Genomic DNA, 21,931 nt, shown 5'->3' with positions numbered 1-21,931 from the left:
CACTTTTTAAAAATTTCTGTAATTTTCAGAGATTTAAGGTGGATTGTATTCGGTAAACAAGAACAAGATAGTATGCAAAAAGAAGAAAAAAAGATTAACAAAGAGTTCTTGAAAAAGAGAAAATTTAACAGAATGACTGGAATACAAATTGAGGAACTCATCCAGAGAGAAAAAGTTGATGAGATGGAAATTAAAAGAGGAAAAAATAATAAAGCACATAGAGAGGCTGCATCTAGAAGATCCAATATCTGACCAACAGCATTCCAAAGCTGAAATACAGGAAATAGTACTGATAAAATCATGCAGTAAATAATGCAGAAGTAAAACAAGAAAATTTCCCAGAAATGAAAAAAACATGTGTTTTAAGCTTAAATGTATCTGTTGACTACTCAGCACACTGAGGCACACTGTTGTCAATTTTCATGAAAGGAATAAAAATAACACTCCAGAGAGACAGAGAGAATGAGAAAGTGAGAAACAGATGTGGGAAATGGAATGTATATGTGAGGGAATGCATGACAAACCAAACTGGCAATCAAACGAGATACTAAAACACTGAGCTTTTCAGATATGCAACGACTCAAAGAATTTACCACTTCCCATGCCTCTTTTATCAGGAACCAACTTGGGAACATCTTGGATTAAATGGAGTTATTAAGTCAAGAAATAGAATTTGAGGGAGTCGGGAGACCAGGGATGCAATACATTCTGTAAAATGGTAAAGGGAAGTTGCAGCTGTGCAGGAAGCTTCTGAGTAATCAGCCCAGATCAAAGCGAAGTCAGACCTCTGGGTGGGAAAGAGGGGAGTGGTCCTGGGATGCGCGAGCAGGAATAGAATGGATGTACTTATTTGAAGTAATATTGAAAAAAATCAAAAGTAATATTGATACAACAGATCTAATGGCACCCATGAAAACTTTGACAGGTATAAATAAACCTAGGCAAATAAAAAAATCCAAGGCAATAATCAGTTGTAAGGAAAATAATAAGTCATGCAAGAAATGAATTGAGATGATTGTGTACTACTTGGATCAATGTCCAACAAATATATTTAGTCATAGTAATGTAAATAAGGAATATGTATGGAAAATGTGGATATAGCCATATTATGTACATAGTGGGGGAAGGAAGTAGAGGTAAGTGTGCTGGAATAAGAGAACTAAATAATGTTGCAAATAAATAAATCAAGACAATAACACAACAAAAACAAAACAAGCCTGTGCATACTAGTTATAATTAGTGTGGCGGTTGTCAGAAAAAGCAGCTACTTGTGCTGAACGTGTTTACTTCTTCAAAACCAGACTTTGCAGTGGAAAGGGTTGAAATAGGAAACAATCGCTTTTCATTATATATCCTTGAATACTATTGGATTTTTAACTCTATGCATGTACTACTTTAATATGGGGCTTCCCAGGTGGCTCAGTGGGTAAAGACTCTGCCTGCCAGTGCAGGAGACATAAGAGACATGGGTTTGATCCCTGGATTGGGAAGATGCCCTGAAGGAGGAAATGGCAACCCACTCCAGTATTCTTGCCTGGAGAACCCCATGGACACAGGAGCCTGGGAGGCGACAGTCCATGGGGTTGCAAAGAGTCGGACGTGACTGAAGCAGCTGAGTGTGCACACACTGCTGTAATATATCAAGTATAGTTAAAAAACAGGGAGGTAAAATTCTAGGAAAACGTGTTTTGCAAAGTAGCTCCAGTAGTGTCTGGCTATGACAAGCCAAGAGAAGTACTTAGAAGCATATTGTAAAAACAGGAGAGGCGATGCTTCAGAGCATCTGAAGCTCCCACGCAGCAAGCAAAATGTCCCTACTCTCATTAGGGGGAAATTAGACTAGATTTCTCTGTGGGCTTGTGGACAGTGAAATGAATGTGCTTAATACAGCTCACAAGGAACCACTAAAAACTGCAGGGTTTGAACACAGGTACACTTGCAGTTTTTCACTGTGTTCTTTTCAAAGTCCAACACCATTTACAACATGTGAGAATTTAGGATATTATATGTTGATAAAAATGTCTGAGATAGTAAAAAAAAATACAGATCAGGAAATGATATTTTTATTTGAACAAGATTAGCTGAACAAAAATAGAAGTTGCCATTGTAAAGTGTTGAGTCATGCTAAATGGGTAAGGATTGAACTTCTCTCAGTGTGGGGGGTACATATTATAAGCAAAGACTGTCAGCGAGGCAAGATCATGACTCAGGGACACAAAGACAGTTCTGGAAGTCTCTGTCTAAGGCTCTTTCCACATCACCACGTTAGGCACCAGGGCAGGTATGGGTCTTGGAAGTTTGGGCACAAAAGCACAGGAAATTCACAGGGTCTTTTATAAAAAGATCAACTTTCACCCTCTGGGGTCAGGTCTCTAATCTTCTTGGCCCAGGCTCTAGGAGGATCTCAGCTTTGCTGAGTTACCAGGAAAGTCCAAAAGTTGAAATTTGTGGTGACTAATTCCACCCTCAGTAGCATTCTTACTCAATGCAAAGCATATTACTGTCAAGTTCAACTCAAAACTGCTCAAAGTAGAAATGATTAAATTCGCAAGAAGAAGAAATTCACCTCTAAACACAGAAGAATGCTGGTACCTCCACCACACACTCAGATATTATTAGCCAGCTTTTTGTCTGGGGAAATAAATCATAAGAGAGAAAACTGCACAAATTGCACACCCCATGCCTGGCCACACTGTGGGAGGCATCCAGGGTTCTCCAGAGGATGAGGTTGGGACCTAGAAGGGATCAATTTCCCAGGGTACATGGGGTGGGAGGTGGGGACTAGGGGAAAATTCTGAAGGGATGATCCCAAGAGCTCCCAGTGAGGAAGGCCAGAGGTATCGTCAGGGGACACAGCCAGCTCACCCTTGAGTCAGAGACTGGCTGCCAACAGGAGGGGAGTCCATGCTGGTGGGCAGAGAGGGGAACTTAGGGATCAGAGAGGAAAGTAGGTTGTATCTGGAGAGTTTGTGTGACCCCCCCCCCACCCCCGCCACACCGTGGGAACAGTGCAGGGCTGACTGAAGCCAATGGATACCCTAGGCCTAGACAGTGGCTAGATCTTGGGTGGGAAACCAGAAATGAAGCCAAGAGGAATAACCCAGCCCTCGGGACTCAGGAACCTGGCAGTATCCTTTTAGAAAGTGAGGGATCCTTGGGAGGTGGTCAGACGTGGCAGAGGGCATGGAACCTGGGGGGCTGGGGGTGGGGGTGACGCATGGCCCTCTGGCAACTGTGGCTTGGCCACTGGTTCTGGGATTGGTGTGAGTGACTCAGCTCCAGGTTGTACTGCATAGAGGTCTAAGGCCGCCGGCATTTTTCCTGCCTTGGGCAGGACTGACTTAGCAGCAGGGTGACTGAGCTGTGAAGAATGGAGGACTCAGATCCAAGAGGTAAGGTCAGTAGGCAAGGGCCGAGGTGGGCTGGGATGCCCCTCGTGCTCCCGCACTTGGGACTCCTATGCCTTCACACCCGCACTCACATTTTTTCTGCACTCATATTTTTTCTTCGTAACCTGCCTACTTCCACGTCCGCCAGGTGAACAGCTATGCACCCTTCAAGGCCGGGCACAAGTATCTTCAACAGGAGGTGTCCCTCCAGCCCTGTTTGTGATGATGCTCAGTCCAGACGTGGTTTTCTTTATCTTTACACAGCTGTTCCCCAGGACTGGAGTGCATTACAGACACTTAAACATTTGCTCAAAGTGTTTGTTGAATTTTTCTAGTATTTTCAGATTATATCTGATATTTAAATATTATCCTTCACAGAAGAGGACTATTGGGGGAAAGTTAAATTACTGCAAAATCAGACCATATGTTGAATAGAGATAATCTATAGATTTTGTTATCAAGCTTTTACCTTTAAGTGCAATACATAAGGGTGCTTGCATGCGTGCACGCTAAGTTGCTTTAGTCGTGTCCAACTCTGTGCAACCCCATGGACTGCAGCCTGTCAGGGTCCTCTGTCCATGGGATTCTCCAGACAAGAATACTGGAGTGGGATTCCAGGCCCTCCTTCAGGATAACGGTGCTTAATACCCTGTATTATGCTTATGACATAATGGTGCTTAATGCTCTGCATTAGTGATTGAATATGAAGCATCTTTGGAGGGTCATAGGTTCACGGAGTTAGTGGTGTTTCTGGGGACAGAAGCTTGAATGTCTTTGGTCACTTGGGACTTGATAACTGTGGGCAAGCTATTCCACTCCTCCACTGTCAGCTTCCTTGTTTAGAAAATGAGACAAAGACTAACTGTCTTTCTCAACTTCAGAGGATTCGTGTAAGAATTGAGCGAGATCATCTATATGGAAGTACTTTATAAATGGCAAATTGATATGCAAATTGCTATTGTTTAGGAACTGTTGCTGATGTTCTGACGCAAGATTAGTCACTGAAATACCACTGCTGCTTACCAAGTGATTTAGCAGTTTGAACATGAATTGATGTACACACACACACAGACAATGTGGTACCAACATGATTAGAACATGACTGGTGAAAACCAGATCTTTATGGAGAACACTGATGGTAGATGAACCAATAACAGAGTAGGGTCCTATTTTTATGAACAATAATTGAGTTTTTAAAACAACTTCAGTGGTGCCTGTAGATGGTTGGAATTTCTCTCAACCATTCTGTGAGGTTCCAGAATGTTTGGGGGTTTTGTCATAGAGTAAATGGAATATGGTTCAGCGGTAGAAAGTCTACTTGTAGTGCAGGAAATTCAGGTTCGCCTGCTGGGTTGAGAGGATCCCCCCAAGAAAGGAAATGGCAACCCACTCCAGTATTCTTTCCTGGGAAATCCCATGGACAGAGGAGCCTGACCGGCTACAGTCCATGGGGCTGCAAAAGAGTCAGAAATGACTGAGCAACTGAGCAACAACAACAACAAAAGAAATAAGAAGTAGGAAATAAAAGATGAAAAACAGCATGTTTAATCCAATTATTACAGAATGATGGATGACTTTTATAAAACCAAGGAAATCAACCCTGGAAGAATTGATGCTGAAGCTGAAGTTCCAAAACTTTGGCCACCTGATGTGAAGAGCTGATTTATGGAAAAGACCCTGTTGCTGGGAAAGACTGAAGGCAAAAGGAGAAGAGGGTGGCCGAGGATGAGATGGTCAGATAGCGTCACCAACCGAATGGCATGAATCTGAGTAAACTCCAAGAGATAGTGAAGGCCACGGAAGCCTGGCGTGCTGCAGTCCATGGGGTCACAAAGAATCAGACAGGACTTTGAGATGAACAACAAACAATAAATGTTTTTAACCCACACAAACTTATTTGACTGTAAACCACCTCCCACTTCCTGAGCCCATCAGCTGTCATACAATGCACTTTGGACTACTGCAATCAATTGTACTTGGAATGCTTTTGGTATGATCCCATTTTTAGGCCCCAAATTGGGCATAATTGTACATCTGCCTCCAAGCATTCTGTAAAGGCCTCTCTGCAGATGGAAACTCTTAGAAAGCCGCAGGCATTTCCTTGAAAAAAATGGAGAGAGCCTGCCATCTGCTGGACAAAGTTTGTCATAGCGTTCTGATTATGTAATTCTGCATATGGAAAAAAAAGGTTTTTCAAGACCTGAATCTTAGGGTCCTAGTTAAAATGAAAACGTCATTCACAATTAAATCATTGAACACCTATATTATATCTACTAAATAAAATGATACAGAACAGTCTGAAAGATTCAACATTCGGCTCAAGTTAATGGTAATTGGCTCTGGTCACATCTCAACAGTCGGTTTCATTTAAAGTTGAAATTTTAATGTCCTGATATTCCTGATAAGTGTTCAGGCATAAAAATAGATTATTTTTAAAAATCCCCAGTGACTTGAATGGTATACGTTTTTCAGTCCCTGAGCATGTCACTGTAGTAATATTTCTACTAAACTTATTCCCCTATGATTATTTAAGAATAAGGTATTGGCCAGAATATAATTGTTCCTCTCCCTCCTTCTCTCTCTTCTATTTCTTTCTTTCACACTGAAGTTACAGAAAGAGAGTGGAAGCCCTAGTTCCTCCCAGACACAGGCCCTGTCTCTCTCCTGTAAGGAGAGGCTTGGCAGGCTAAGAGTTAAGTTTTGAACACTTATCATCTGTTGGGGTTTCCCTGGTGGTTCAGATGGTAAAGAATCTGCTTGCAGTGCAGGAGACCCGGGTTTGACCCCTGGGTTGGAAAGATCGCCTGGAGAAGGGAATGGCAACCCACTCCAGTATTCTTCCCTGGAGAATTACATGGACAGAGGAACCTGGTGGGCTACAGTTCATGGGGTCGCAAAGAGTTGGTCACAGCTGGGGACTGACACTATTATACGTTAAGCTCTGGGCTAAGGGTTTTACAAGGATTTGATCAGGTGCATCTCACCACAACCTTCTGACATAGACAGTATTGTTTAGTTAAGTTGCTCAGTCGTGTCTGACTCTTTGCGACCCTGTGGACTGTAGCCCACCAGGCTCCCCCATCCATGGGATTCTCCAGGCAAGAATACTGGAGTGGGTTGCCATTTCCTTTTCCAGGGGATCTTCCCAACCTAGGGATCGAACCCAGGTCTCCCGCATTTCAGGCAGATGCTTTAACCTCTGAGCCACCAGGGTTTCCCAGACAGTATTGTTCACGGGTCTTAAATAGATGGGGAAGCTGATGGGTAGAGGAGTCACACCTTACCTCTGGTTGTCTGCTTAGGTGGAGGATGGACTTTAACACCCAGGCTGTCTACTCTAGAGACTGTGGTCTAATCATTGTGGTAGCCTGTCTCCCTGACAGAAATCCATATGGTGTGAGAGAGAGGGGTGGACAGCATGACCGGAGAGTGAATTGGGATCCCTGTCTTAGGGAAGGACAGATTCTGAATGAACAACACTGAAGCCTGGGCTCACCATGTCCTCTAGGTGGCGACAGCCTCCATAACTATACCTCGGAATTGAGGAGGCAGTGAGACTGCGGAGGATGGTGTTTTTTTTCAGGGGAAAAGCACTCCCTGATAGCTCAGTTGGTAAAGAATCCGCCTGCAATACAGGAGACCCCGGTTGATTCCTGGGTCAGGAAGATTCGCTGGACAAGGGATAGGCTATCCACTCCAGTATTCTTGGACTTCCCTTGTGGCTTAGCTTGTGACTTTCACTTTCACTCTATAATTGTATTAACCAACAGAAGGTAGAAAGAGGTGCCTTAAAACATTCCATGTAATACCTTAGTATCATAATAATAGATCCAATAGATCCTAGCGATCAACCACCCAAAGTTGCATTTGCTCTGGGTCCTATGGGCAGAAGTCAAGTGAAAGTCACTCAGTCATGTCTGACTCTTTGTGACCCCGGGGACTATACAGCCCATGGAACTCTCCAGGCCAGAATACTGGAGTGGGTAGCCTTTCCCTTCTCCAGGGGATCTTCCCAACCCAGGGATCGAACCCAGGTCTCCCATATTGCAGGTGGATTCTTTACCAGCTGAGCCACCAGGGAAGCCCACTGCAAGGGCAGAACCACTGCATAAAGAGAACTCCCAACTCAGTGTTCTTTCCTTAAAGAATAACTGTTTTTTAAAACTAGCCAGTTTTAATTTTGTATGTTAATACCCTCAGATTTGAATGCTGCAAAGCCAATAAAACTCCAACCTTACATTGCTATACTCTTAATAGGAGTCTACCATTCATACCTAGTTAAAAAATATTTAAAATTTTCTTCTATTTATCATCATCACTGGGCTTCCCAGGTGGTGCTAGTGGTGAAAGAACCCACCTGCCAATGCAGGAGACATAGAGATGTGGGTTCAGTCCCTGGGTCAGGAAGATCCCCTGGAGGAGGGCACAGCAACCCACTCCGGTATTCTTGCCTGGAGAATCCCAAGGACAGAGAAGCCTGGAGGGCTACAGTCCACGTGGTCGCAAACAGTTGGACATGACTGAAGCGGCTTAGCACAGCACATCATCGTTTATAAAAATATTCAAGTGTAAACAGTTTTTTTCTTTTAGAAACATGACAAAGCACTTGATTTATGAATGAACTTAAACCCTCAAAGTTAGTAAGGAAGCCATTTGTTTGGAATCACACATATTTTCCTTTATAGTAGTTGGTGGCCAGACTCACAAGGACAGTCCGCAAAAATCTAGGACTTCTCTACTGTGGCTCCAATGTTTACATTCGTAAAGGAAGCAAATTGAAGATGAATACTCATGTAATGCTAGTAAAGGAAAGTATTTAAAATACAAGAGAAAAGGATTGGACACCTGAGCTTTCAAGTCCTCCGGGAGGAGGAAGGTTGTGAGTTAAAGTCAGGTCCTACAGTTTCACATCTGGATGCTAGACCGGGCTATTGAAGTGGAACAGCTGGGTTACTAACTAGGTCAAGGGCATCTATGAGGGATGCTAATAAAAGAACTGTTCTTATCACAGATATTCACTTATTTCCTGCCTTTAATTATTTTACTTATTTACTTTGGCCTTTAACACCACTGTGATTTTACCTCCTAAAGGAACTATGACTAAGAAAAATATTGATACCTCACAGCATGTCCGTTTTTAAGAGCTAAGGTGGAAAAGCATTCATGACCAGTTAACCCTTGTGGCTCAGGAAGTGTAAACTGTGGCCTTTCTGCTCACATTTTGGTGAATGACCATGAATCTTAGTCTCTTCAATTCTTTGAGCTGGCTCCAAGCCTCTCAGTTTTGAAAGGTAAGGAATGAGCAAATGTAATTGAAATCGATCAATAAAAAATGAGACTGTATAATTTAATGACAGGAAGTTGCTCTTACCCAGTAACTCTATTTTGGCTTCGGTTCTCCCAATTCAAATTCACATCCAGGTTGGGCAGAGTTTACTGAGTCCTTGCTCCAAGGTACTCCCTCTGCCTCACAAATGCCCTTGGGCTGGTGAGAAATACTTGAGCATGTACTCTTGGTTACCCATCAGGAGAAAACTTTCATTTTTATTCCATCTTGAGTACCTATTATCATCAAGTTCTTCTGAGATATGCTTAATTGGGTCTCCACAGAATGCAAACATTAATATCAAATATATTCTTTAAAACTTTATGAAGACTAAATTTCTCAAAGACTAAATTTTTGGTATGGAACAAATTTACTCATCAGCATAACTTCTTAGTGGAAATGAATGGGTGGGGTGCACAAACAGTTGAGATATTATTTAGGGAAGTTCTTAGCTTCTCTAAATGGTGGGTGATTGGAACCCTTAGTACTGATTGGAAAGAATTAATGACTACCTTTCCGATCTAGAATAAGTGATGGCCCATTTGACTAGCAGACGTTATTTTTACCAGCTCCTCAATTATTGTTATTTCAATAACTTCAGCAGCAAGACTGGCCTAAATACTCTTCATCTTGCTGGAAGGGGATTACAAATAGTCTACACAGACCTGAATTTTTAAATAAAATAAGACAAGCAGCAAAGAAAAATGGCCAGTGGAGTGTTTGCATTTTAATCCAACTTCACGGTCAGTTTAATCTACAGAGTTTTAAGAGTCTCAGACTTCGGTGTTTCTGTTCTCTATCCCCTAGTCTACTCAGTTATAAAATTCTTGTATAAAGTACAAGAGCAGCTATTTTAGCGTGCCGCAATCTGTGAGTTTAGACTGAAAAGGCCCAGGGGAACTGGTTCTGGTGTGAATGATCAAGTGGCCTCCGTTAACCTATCTGACACCAGCTCACGGGTTTGTGGCCGTGAGAAGACAATGCGGGGGTCTTGTCCTTGCAGAGGCTCAAATGCTCGAGAAGCTGGAGGGCGTGGACGCTCATTTTCCATCCCCTGCCTCTGGGGAGGTGGCCACTCTTCAGGGCATGGCAACGGTGGAGCTGCTGGGCCTTCAGTGTTACCATAGATAAACCTCACAGAAGGTGCCCAAGGAGAACACAAAACCCAGGGGAAGTGTTGAAAGGGCAAAGGAGGGCCCTATTTAAAAAACTGACCATTCAGAGCTTGTTACACTTCTAGCTCTCCCAACCGTACTTCCTGCTTCGGAGACACATGTGCAGAGCACACCTTGAGGTCCTTGATGTAAGTACGTGGGAATTGTTCTCTGAATAAGACAGTTGGGAGACCAAGGCAGTCACCTTCCGCCAACCAGTCCCTGGTGGTGGTAGGGCCGCCTACCACCTACCAACCATGAAACAGAAGTCAGGGACCCTGTAGACAAGACCAGTTCACCCGGGCATCAGTACCTGCTCATGATGTAGTGCGTGGTCTCTGCCTGGCTGTCGGGCATGTGGGGCAGAGGCTGTACTGGGGGAGCCCTTCCCCTGGGCTTTATTTCCACAAGGCAGAATAACACCTCCCAATTCAGAACAACCAAACAATAAATACATTAGTGATTAGGCAGTGTTGTGGCAGCAGTAGATTAAGAAGAACAGGGCAGAAACAATGTTGTTTGTCATTTTCTTGAGATAAAATTATAATAAGAGAAATACACGATGGGCTTCTCAAAGTAATCACATTTACAGCGACACCACGGGCAACCCTTGTAATCGCTCTGCTGCATTCTCGCTTCTATTTGGAAACCACTGCATTTGTTAGAGGAAAATCATGACTGTATTCTCAGTGTGCCACTTCATCTGTTCTATGTGCTAGGATTCACTTTTGTTAAATGGACATAGAGCCAGAGATAGCACATCAGACGATGGCTCCCTCCCATTTTCCCACCCTCCCATCCACGGAAGCCCCAGCAACACGTTCAGGACAACGCTGACGGGGATGTTGCCAATTTCATTTTCCAGAGGGAGAAATGGAAGCATTAGGCCTTGAAAACATTGTGAGTTTATGTTTGGCCCCGACGCTCAAGGCTTTGGGATCTGTTATCTCGTGGTTCTAACCTTGCTTTGAAGCCAGGGGAACCTCCCTTCACTAACAGAGGAGGTGATTCCATGTCTTTATTTCCTGAGTTTCCTTTTCAAAGTGAGTCACCCTCAGAACAGAGAAGAACTGCTTACAGACGGAGTTACCTGGGTCTTTGTAGATACTGAGCACACCCTTGAAGTAATGAGGTAAAAATCTTTCCAGTAAAAGCAGCACGTCTTCCAACTCTTCGAGAATCCCCACAAGCAGGAAGTTTTCATTCACGTTCAGTTTTGCTCTTTCAAGGGCCCATTCACCAGGCTCCCTTTATGGATAGAAAAATGATTTTTAAATCGAAGGTTGGTTTTCAAATGCAGCAACAACATGCTGGAAGTTTCTCCTTTCTCCTACCTGCCCCCATTCACAAAAGTCCAAACCCCACTTCCTTCCGGGACCAGCCCAGATGCAGCATCTCCAGCCGTGGTCCAACTGGCCTCTGCCCACCATCTCTCCTCCAGCATCATCGCCCCTGTATAGTGCCAGGCCTGGGGCTCTTGAGCTTAGTGAGCCCCAAATAAATGTTTGTTACATGGGCCTAGGCAGCTAGATATCAACAAATGCTGATTAGAATGGCTTATTTATTTATTGGCCACACTGCACAGCATGTGTTCCCTCACCAGGGATCGAACGCATGCCCCCTGCACTGGAAGCACAGAGTCTTAACCACTGAACCACCGGGGGCGTCCCTAGAATGACTTTTTAATAGAAGGATCAAACGGAATCCATAAAGTGAGAAGTTTAGACATAGGAAACTTACTGATATTGATTTCTGTAGAAATCAAAATAGGTGTCAGGTCATGACTGCTAATCATCTTATTCTTTTGAGAAATTTAAAGACAAACTTTTAAAATTATTATTACAGAAGGGAAACAGCCTAATTTGCATTCGTAAGGCAGCTCTCTGAGCCCACAACACTGTAAGGAGCCCAGCCTGCAGATCTCAGGAACTAGGCTCCAGGCCTGACTGGTTTTTACCATCCGGGGGAATTTGGGAAGCCAGGATTATTTTTTGAAAAATTTTAAACAATCCTTATTTAGCGCAAATAATTGTTGTCAAGGTGGGAGAAGGTGACATTTTGAAAGTGTTCTGACGATCATCACGCATGGACCAAGATAAAGCATAAGTCCTTGTCCCAAGGCTGGGAAATATACAATTTAGAAAGTACTTTAAGGAGTTACAATCATGTTTCTCGGAATAAATATGTTCATTGTGTCAGAAAGGGAGACATCGGGCCCCAGATCTTCCCAGGATCTGAAGCCCTGACCCTGAAGCAGAAGGCATGTATTACAGGGGGTGGGTGGCTGAGGGAGGCCTCCTGAACTCAGGAGTTTATGGTGAAGCCGACACGTCTAGCCCCAGAATTCTGACCATAAACAAAGCGGTAAATTCAGCAAAACGTCGGTAATAACTAAGCAGCAACCACAGTGTCAGCAAAAAGTACAATGAATAAATAAACTGCAACTTGAGACAGCTGTGTGTCCCCTGCTCCCAACCCCCGGTCTCTTTAGACCTTCTAATCAACCTCTCCTTTGGAGGGAAATGTCACTTCTGGCATCTGGGTTTATTTTCCACCAAGCAAAGATAATATTCATCATTACCACCATTTCTTCTGGAGGCCACACACGTCTAGTGTACAGTGAATTTCCAGTGTAGCTGGATCAGAACTACCTGGGGAGGGGGTCACAGTAGCCTGGACCCCGTCTCAGAGACTGGGATTAGGTGGGGATTCCTAAGAAGTTCCCCAGGGATGCAGAGGAGGTGGGTGGACCACATAAAGTGTCTGAATAAGTCACCTTATAGAGAAGGGTCTGGCATCCAAATAAGGCTGAGGAGTGATCACTAAAAGTACTTTCTTCTTCTCTAAGTGTCTCAGGAGAGAGACACTCGAATTTTCCAAGTGAGCATCCCTGTTTTGACCCAGTTAGACACACCACACCTGCAAGGACACCCATCAGTGAAGCTGTCACTGCAGAGGAGCAGGCTGGGTGCACCCCCCTGGGTTTTACTATCTCATGAGCTGGGTAGTGACAGGTGTATGTTAAGAATGAAGAAGAGTTTGATTGGCATTTCAGTTACACAGCTTTAGGGGTGGTCCCCAAGGCCCCCTCTAGATCTTGCTTTGTTAATTTCCTTATTTATAAGACATTCAGAGTCTCAAATGTGATCTTGAGAGATTAGCAATAAACATTAACTGAATTCCAGAAGGTAGGGAGACTGGGGTCACAGAAGGTGCCTGAGAGCCAGCTGGTGGGATTCCTACCATCGTCGTCCACGTAAGCATGTCATGAGCCTGTTTCGGTCTTTACCTGCATCTGGGGTGCTGTCCACAGAAATACGGAATGATGTAAAATAACCTGGGGTTGGAACACTCGGGGTAGTTTTCAAGAATACACTCATTGATGTCCTAGAAGAGAAAACACGGCAGTGAGAAGGCTGGTGGTCTCTTCAGGGCTCTGCCAAGCATCAAGAGGGTAAGCAAAATTGGTACTTCAATGACATGGAAACGCTTTGAGAAGATGTAGAAAACTGATGAGGTTCGTGGGAAGATTTGCTTTTTTTGCCTCGCACCAGCCTGCTCCACCGGGCAGGTGCACACGTGGTCCCAGCGTTTCAGAGAATGTTTGTTCTGTTGAGGTAACTGAACTTTTGTGTTTCCCTGTGGCCTGAAGTCTCTGCCTAGATCACAAGCGTCTTGGAGCAGTCCTGCTGGCTGTGGCTAGTTGAGGCCCCAGCAGTTATGAGAAACTGGAAAGTATATAGTGGGCATTTAACAAATATTTGTTGAATGGATTCAGTATGATTTAATTCTTAGTTCATCCAGACTTCATCAGAGATCCCTATATAGCCAACCCTGTAGAAATGCGTTTCCCTGTGTATCCACATGTCCAAATAATACTTGTTGTTATTCAGTTGCTAAGTCGTGTCTGACTCTTTGCAACCCCTGACCCCATGGACTGTAGCCCCCCAGGCTCCTCTGTCCATGGAATTTCCCAAACAAGAATACTGGAGTGGGAGATCTTTCTCCGGGGGATCTTTCCCACACAGGGATTGAATCTACATCTCCTGCTTGGCAAGTGGATTCTTTACCACTGAGCCGCATGGGAAGCCCATAACAAATGCTTAAGTATTGAACATAGTCACATAAAGCGTTTGTAAATTTTGGAGTGGCTGTAAAACCATTTCTAATGTTATATTAGGTTAGAAAGTGGATGTTTGCCTACAGACATTCTCTCACTTTCAAAGGCAACAGTTGCCATTCCCAGATAGCAAATTTGTAATTTCCGGACAGAAAATTTCTTTTCTATGAGGCTGAACGTACGGTCTTTGTCGGCATTACTGGAGCTTACAGTGGCTTGATGTGAGATGAAAAAGAGGGCTAAAAATCCACTTTCATTAAGGCAGATTACATTGAATACCCCACATAAGACATGTCTGTGGAGAAGGAAATGGCAACCCACTCCAGTACTCTTGCCTGGAAAATCCCATGGATGGAGGAACCTGGTAGGATATAGTTCATGGGGTCACAAAGAGTCGGACACGACTGAGTGAAAAAAAAAAAAAAAAAGATATGTCTGGTTATTAGGTATTTCTAAGGAGAAAAGATAACCCAATTTACAAACAAACCAAACAGCTGTGGGATGCTTTTCAGAAATATTACTGGCAAGGCGGATTAAGAGCGGTCCCATGGCCAAAGGAGTTTATAAGTCAGTTGAAACCACTGAATCTGATATGATTTGTGCAAGTGGTTAGTTATTAAAATTTTTTTTTTAGTTCCAGCTTGTAGTTGGAAAAACATAACTTACATGTCTTTTTTTCTTTTTTTTAGGACAACCTTTTCTTTTCCCCCTCATGCTTCTTTAGTTTATGTAATAATTAAATAAATTACACAATTATAATAATGAATTCAACTGGAAGAAAGAGATTCAGCAAACATGGTCCCTGTACAGTCAGTGGAGTTTATAAGTCAGTTGAAGCCACTGAATCTGATATAATTTGTGTAAATGGTTAGTTATTTAAAAATTTTTTTTAGTTCAAGTTGGTGGTTAGAAAAACAAAACTTAAACATCTTTTTTTTTTTTAGGACAACCTTTTCTCCTTCATGCTTCTTTGGTTTATATGACCATTAAATAAATTACACAGTTCAACTGGAATAGAGATTCAGCAAAAAACAGACTGTAGTTAAACACCTAGGTCTATCATGGGAAGCAGAGGTGTGTAGTTCCCAGAAAGGAATATACTAGAAGCCAATGGAACAGTGAGCACCAGCACATCCAGCCACGCGTGACGTGAAGGGTGGTTAAGAGCACCTCATTGTGTATGAAAGCCCATTAAAAATGCAGGATGTTAGACCCAAAATACCTTTCTAGGAAGAATTTGACACAGAGAGATGTATGTATGAGACTATTCATTGCTGTAAGATTTATGACAACAACATATGGCTGAGCTCACAGTTCATTAATGGGGGATTGATTCACAGAGCAGTTCTGGCGCATTCCTACCGGGAAACACCACGGAGCACCCAGAAAGGAGAAGGAGGATCTACACACACTGTCCTAAAAACTGTTCACGATATTTGCAGGTAAAATAAAGTCGATCACAGGACAATATGAACATGTAGGACAACACAAAAATAAACTTATGTGTTTACAAAAGGACTCAAATATCTTGAAGGATAAACACCAAACTGTTCAAAGAAGTTATTTATGGTGGTAGATGCAATGGAAGGTGGGAATATATTGAACTTGTATTTGATTCATGTTTGGAATGTTCGCTTTTATTGTAACGTATGTATTTTAGTTTTACCATCAGAAAAGTTTGAGAGCTACACATTGTAAAGGGCTTGCCTGGTTGCTTAGTGGTGAAGAATCTGCCTGCCAATGCAGGAGACCTAAGGGACTGGGGTGTGATCCCTGGGTTGGGAAGATTCCCTGGAGGAGGAAATGGCAACCCAGTCTGGTATTCTTGCCTGGGAAATACCATGGACAGAGAAACCTGGTGGGCTACACCACATGGGATCGCAAAGAACCAGACACAACTTAGCGACTAGACAACAACAAACACATTGGAAAACAAAGTAAAACTTGTGTAGGCGGGTGACTGGGCTTTGCTTTGAGGATGCGCAGCTTCCAGGTATCGTCTGGCAGCTGGCGTCCCCCAGGGGACCTAAGCCTCAGGTCAGAGCGCCCAGTAACTGGGCGGGGGTCAAAGAGAGGGAGCCTGGAGCTGGGTGAGAAGCAGGGCACAGGACACTCCAGCGAGGCCGTCATCATCTGAGACAGAGGGTCTGTCCTCTGAGGTTGAGATTTCACAGTAAACGGCTGAGTAATGTGATGGTGATTTAGGGGGTGTCCAGAGATCCTGTCCATACACGGTCAGCCCCCCAGAGACCTGCATTAACACCAGGGGTGGGGCAACAAAGTCCAGCAAAGCCTCCCACAGAAACTCTCACAGCACCTGCGCTCCTCCGAGTCCACTTTCCAGTTGCCTTTTAATAAGAACTTGTGTAATTGTTTGTTTAGGTGGTGAGTCCAGGAGAGCACAGATGTCTGTTCGCTGCGTCTCCAGTGCTTAGCACCCTGCCTGGAAAAAGCAGGGCTGCAATAAATACTCAGCGAATGAATGGACAAATGGCAGAGGGATTAAGCCAAGACATACAACCGCCATGCTGTCCCCAGAGATCTCGAAGGAGTGGGCAGAAGACATCAGCTGGTGGGGGCGGGGAGGGCCGAGGACCACAGGGACCTCAGAAGGACTTTCCTGTATTGGAATCCACAAATAACCTCTCGAGGTCAATTTATGGGAAGACATAAATTCCGAGTTGAAAAATTGTTGTTAACCTTTCTTTCTTAGAGCAAGACGTGTCCTGGGAGATTTCAAAGAGTTCCATTTGAGCCCATTAGGTTGATGAATGGTGTTGGCCACAACCAGCTTATGGAAATGCTATAGGAGGGCATAAATAAAAGATGACTCAGGTGTAAGGCCAAGCGGAAGCCGGAAACGAGCTGTGAAGACCCACGCACTTAGCTGCCTGTGGCTTAGCCACAGCACCCAAGTGGCGTTGCTTCCTGGCAGCTCAAGAACTTGTGGCCTCAGGAGGCTGGTCTTGGCCACTCACACGATCCACTCTTACTGGAACCCAGATCTTCAAAGAGTGACCTTTCAGTTTCCTCCACCAACTGTGACAAGTGTCAACACGGCTGCTCCTCTAGTATCCCACTCTGATGGGCACTGTCCAGTGCCCCCGGGGCCATTTGGTTTTCCCCTAGAGTTAATCATTTTATCTTTAGTGTTAGGCTTTACTGTCTCCTGTTGTTTTACAATCACCTGTGTTCTCTTCGTACATAGTTTAAAATGATGATGCACTTCATTTTTTTCTTCCTATGCAGTACTTCTAGGGTAAGGTTGTTTTAAATGAAAACCTTAATATATATTTTAAAATCTGCTCTAAGGTCATCATCATGGTGATGACTTTAGCCAAACTGGACCCCTTGCCAGTGCTTGATCTACGATTTTCTTATCTGGTCCTCGGATCCTGGTATCTACCACGGCAACCCACGAAACACTCTCCTGCCCATCTAGCTCACTTTTAAGATGGGGTATAAACATAAGACCCCACTCTGACCATATGCTCAATTTATTAGGGAAATGAGATATCTTGTATAAATACACTTTCCAGATAACTGAGTCTATTTAACTGCCAAAACTACAACAAAAAAGACCAGTTTGGTTGAAATTTATTCTAAACTATGCTATTTTTAAAAGTGTACACTTACACTCGCTAGGTTTTCTTTGTGGGTTCATCTTCCTTCACTTTGACCTTTTAGCAAAATCATCTTGTGTTGGTTTGCTCCTGTAACATTTTCACTGGCTGGACTGTGATGAATAAGACCAAGTGCCAAAGGCCCCACAGCACCCAGTGGACACCCAGGCACCACAGCGGGATCCCTGCGGGTCCTCCCTGACTCCTCTCTCACCGTTACTCTCCACGGCACTCGACGGCCCCACCCTACAACTTGACCCTTGAAAGGTTTCTTAATCTTCGTTCTCCCACCCATTCCACACCTCAATCCCCGCTCAACTCATCCGCGGCTACGTAGTATCCCTTCCATTTCTTTTGCCCAAATGCACTCTGCACAGAGTTGCTGCACTAACTCAGCTGAAATACAAATTCATCCACATCAGCCCCCTGTTCAAAAACTTTGAAGAATTCTTATTGACAATGCAGTGGGAATAACAATCAGGCAGGGCACCTGTTAAAAATATTAATTCCCAGATGGGCCTTCCAGAGTGCTTGATGTAAATGGGTTCTCTGGGGACCAGGCTAGAAATCTCCATTTTAAAGAAGAACCTCTGGGAGATTTTGAAGAGCTGGTTACTGTTCATGAGCAGCAACATTGTGCCAGTAAGGAATTCCATGCCTGGCTCATCCGTCTCCCTTGCCTGCAATTTCCTTCTCCCCCGGTCCCAGAGGAGGCCCAGGTTTTGGCGGCATTCCAGGCAGAATGAGCGTTAGCATCCTCCAGTCCACTTGTAGAGAAGGAAAGGCTCTAGAAGCTGGGGAAGAATTCAGGACCTGACAGCAGTTTCAAGGCAACTCCTGGTGAACCCTCTGAGTAGACAAAGCACATGCAACTTACATAGTGTGGATTGCAGCATTCTCACATCCTTGGTCCCCAATCAAAAAAATCTCCACACCTCTTACCAGTGGTCCTGGGACTTTGCTCATTTAGTAAGACAAAATAAGTGGAGTCTCCAGTATGTTTCTCATTCATCCCATGATCTTGCATCATCAAGCCCTCTCCAATCCTATGGCTAATCCTCGGCCCAGAAAGGAAGCGTCTAAGAAGTTTCAGAAAAGCGAAAAGTTGAGGTATACATGGTCCATGGTGGGGGAGGTGTACCCAGATGGACAGGACTCCAGGTCCTTCAGCCCTATTTAAACCTGAAGAGCTGTGCTTTGCCTGGGTTTATGTATTGGGCTTTTTATAAAGTTTCAGTTGATACAAAGGTTCTAAATCTGAAAATCATTATTTCAGACCAGCACACAGAGGTTCAAGATACTGGAACAGCTAGCAAGAGCCCCCCAACAGCCCACCCGTCCCATTGCCCTACATAAGCAGGTGATCCCAATCCTAGGGCCCAAGAAGTCAGATCTTACTAGTTGGGTCATGACTGGGTCCTATGATCAAAGAGCACCTTGTGAAAAAAATCACCAGTCTAGGAAAACATTTTTTCTTCTTCCTTTCTTTCCGAAGGCCCAAGATGTTGAGAGTTCTGTTCTTCCCCCTACCTCACCCTTTGGGCTTCCCTTGTAGCTCAGTTGAGAAAGAACCTGCCTGCAATGCAGGAGACCCAGGTTTGATTCCAGGGTCGGGAAGATTCCCTTGCAGAAGGAAATGGCAACCCACTCCAGTATTCTTGCCTGGAGAATCTCATGGACAGAGAAGCCTGGCGGGCTACAGTCCATGGGGTTGCAAGAGTCGGATACGACTTAGTGACTAACCACCACCACCACCTCACCCTTTAAGGAAAGAGGGCTACCAAACCCATGCCAGCAAGCAGAAGAGTAGGTTTCATATGTATACAATAGTGTTAAACGCTATAGAGTATCTATATTCTACAAGTCAAAAATAGATGGTAACGATGACCCTAAATGCGAGGCAGCAAAAGAGACACAGATGTAAAGAACAGACTTTTGGACTCTGTGGGAGAAGGTGAGGGTGGGATGATTTGAGAGAATAGTATTGAAACATGTATATTACCATATATGAAACAGATCGCCAGTCCAGGTTCAAAGCATGAGAAAGGGTGCTCGGGGCTGGTGTACTGGGATGACCCTGAGGGATGGAATGGGGAGGGATGTGGGAGGGGGGCTCAGGATGGGGAACACATGTACACCCATGGCTGATTCATGTCAATGTATGGCAAAAACCACTACAATATTATAAAGTAATTAGCCTCCAATTAAAATAAATTAATTTTAAAAGTACATGGCCTCTTTTATTGAAAAGAAATGTTACAATTTTGGTGTATAGGGTCAATCCCTTGGTTATTTTAGTTTTCATTATCAATTGTGAATGAATAGAGGTCTTTTGAACCTAAGAAAAGTTGGGAATGAACCTGGCCTTCGGGAAGGCACACTGCACACAGGTGGAGGGCTGGGCAGACTTCCCAAATTCAACCCTCTGAACCTTTTGAAAGCCACACCTGCTGGGCCAATGCTGTTCCAGGCTCCTGGGCAGAAGGGACTGCCAAGTATGCAGAGTTTTGCCAGGCTGGGTGGTTATTTTATTAGGCAAATAAATGTCTACAGATTCTAGTGTAAAAACACTGGGCCTGACCCAGTTTTGTACAAACATTTTCAAAAGTAAAAGTGGAATTCATTATCAGTCACTCCTTTTCATAATTACAATTTTTTTGGCTAACTATCGTTTCCCTTCCTTCTACATATAACGCCTGGCATATCTGAACCAAGAATGTCTTTAAGCAGAGGTTAGCCCCAGTGGATTTATGAAATCTTTGGATACCTTAAATTTTATACAAGTGGGACATTTTATGAAAGCCCATCTTGAAAAATTTTTCAGGCATAAATTTTTATAGAATAATAAATCATGAGAACTGAATTCAGTGACTAGTGGGAGGAAGACTCAGGAAAAAGAGGTAGAAGTGAAAGTGAAGTCGCTCAGTCGTGTCCGACTCTTTGCCACCCCATGGACTGTAGCCTACGAGGCTCCTCTGTCCATGGAATTTTCCAGGCAAGAGTACTGGAGTGGGTCCCCATTTCCTTCTCCAGGGGATCTTCCCAAGCCAGGGATCGAACCCGGGTCACCTGCATTGCAGGCAGACGCTTGACCGTCTGAGCCACCAGGGAAGCCCCTAAAGGGGTAGAGAGGGCAATTAATTCTTTGATGCTGTTGATTAGAAACGAAACACAAGATAAACTTTACCTGGGATTCTGATTTTAAACGTTCAGCCAGAACTTTCTTATAAAGTTTACATCTATGATGCCCTGATATAGTCTAAAGCGATCTGATTTCGTGTGTGTGCGTGCAAGTTGCATCAGTCGTGTCTGACTCTTTGCGACCCTATGGACCGTAGCCCTTCAGGCTTCTCTGTCCATAGGATGCTCCAGGGTTGTCATTTCCTACTTCAGGGGATCTTCCCGACCCAGGGATAGTACCCATGTTTCTTTGTCTCTTGCATTGGCAGGTGGGTTCTTTACCACCAGCACCACCCGGGAAGCCCCTATGAAATCCTGGATTGACGATTATTTTCCTCAGCATTCTGAAGATATTACTCTACTGCCATCTGGGATCTACTGCTGCTGATGGGAAATCGGATTATCAGCCTAATTATGCTTCTTTCACTAGTCATCCGCTTGTCTTCCTTTTCCTTGATATCCTGCAGCTTTATTTCAAAATATTTGAGTGTAAATTTAACTTTGTTTATTCCGTTCAGTTCTTACGTATGCTTTCAGTCTGAAGAATCACACCTTCGATTTTAGACTATTTTGTCCTTCAATAGCTTCAAATACTGCTTCCCTACCATTTCACCATTCTTTTTTGAAACTCCTATTGACTGACTGTTGGAAATTTACCACCTTTCCCACATCTTTTAACTGCTCCTTCTGTCTATTTCTTTCTCCCTCTCTCTCTTGACATTTCTGAATTGAAGTTTTGATCAATTCTTCATGCCTACTTTCTAATTCATAAAGCTCCTCTTTCACTCTACTCAGTTCAAAGTTTATTCAGTTTCTTAAGCTTTTATTTCCATGGCCATTAAGTTTTTATTTCAATTACCATATTTTTCATTTTCAAGATTTATTATTAATTATTTATTAATATCATAATGTTCTTGTTTCAAGTGTTTGTCCTGCAATTTCCTGCTCTTAATGGAAGCTATTCACACTTTTATCTTCTCAACGTCCTGGGCATACTTAATAAGTCTTTGCCAATTGTTCTGTAAAGATAACTGGAATGAATTTCTGTCTCAACAGTAGATTTTGTTGCTTTTCTTGGTATTACAGTTTGTTTCATGTGCTTGCTTAGATTATTTGGCCAGTAGGTTCATTTTGAGTAG

The 21,931-nt window shown here is 43.6% G+C and overlaps 1 protein-coding gene across 3 annotated transcripts in view; it reads right to left on the bottom strand.

Moving 5' to 3' along the window:
• UST (uronyl 2-sulfotransferase) overlaps window positions 1–21,931 on the bottom strand; it is a 317,673-nt gene that overhangs the window by 38,494 nt on the left and 257,248 nt on the right. For all 3 annotated transcript variants that reach the window (XM_070796329.1, XM_019967566.2, XM_019967565.2), the window contains 2 exons: window positions 13,159–13,256; window positions 10,960–11,117 (listed from right to left, as the gene is read on the bottom strand). In XM_070796329.1, the coding sequence (XP_070652430.1) occupies window positions 10,960–11,117; window positions 13,159–13,256 (256 nt within the window). The remainder of the gene's footprint in view (window positions 1–10,959; window positions 11,118–13,158; window positions 13,257–21,931) is intronic.

This window comes from Bos indicus, chromosome 9, assembly GCF_029378745.1.
Source record: "Bos indicus isolate NIAB-ARS_2022 breed Sahiwal x Tharparkar chromosome 9, NIAB-ARS_B.indTharparkar_mat_pri_1.0, whole genome shotgun sequence".
Taxonomy (NCBI): domain Eukaryota; kingdom Metazoa; phylum Chordata; class Mammalia; order Artiodactyla; family Bovidae; genus Bos; species Bos indicus.
Note: the sequence above shows the minus strand (reverse complement) of the source record. Positions and strands in the feature narration are given on the sequence as shown.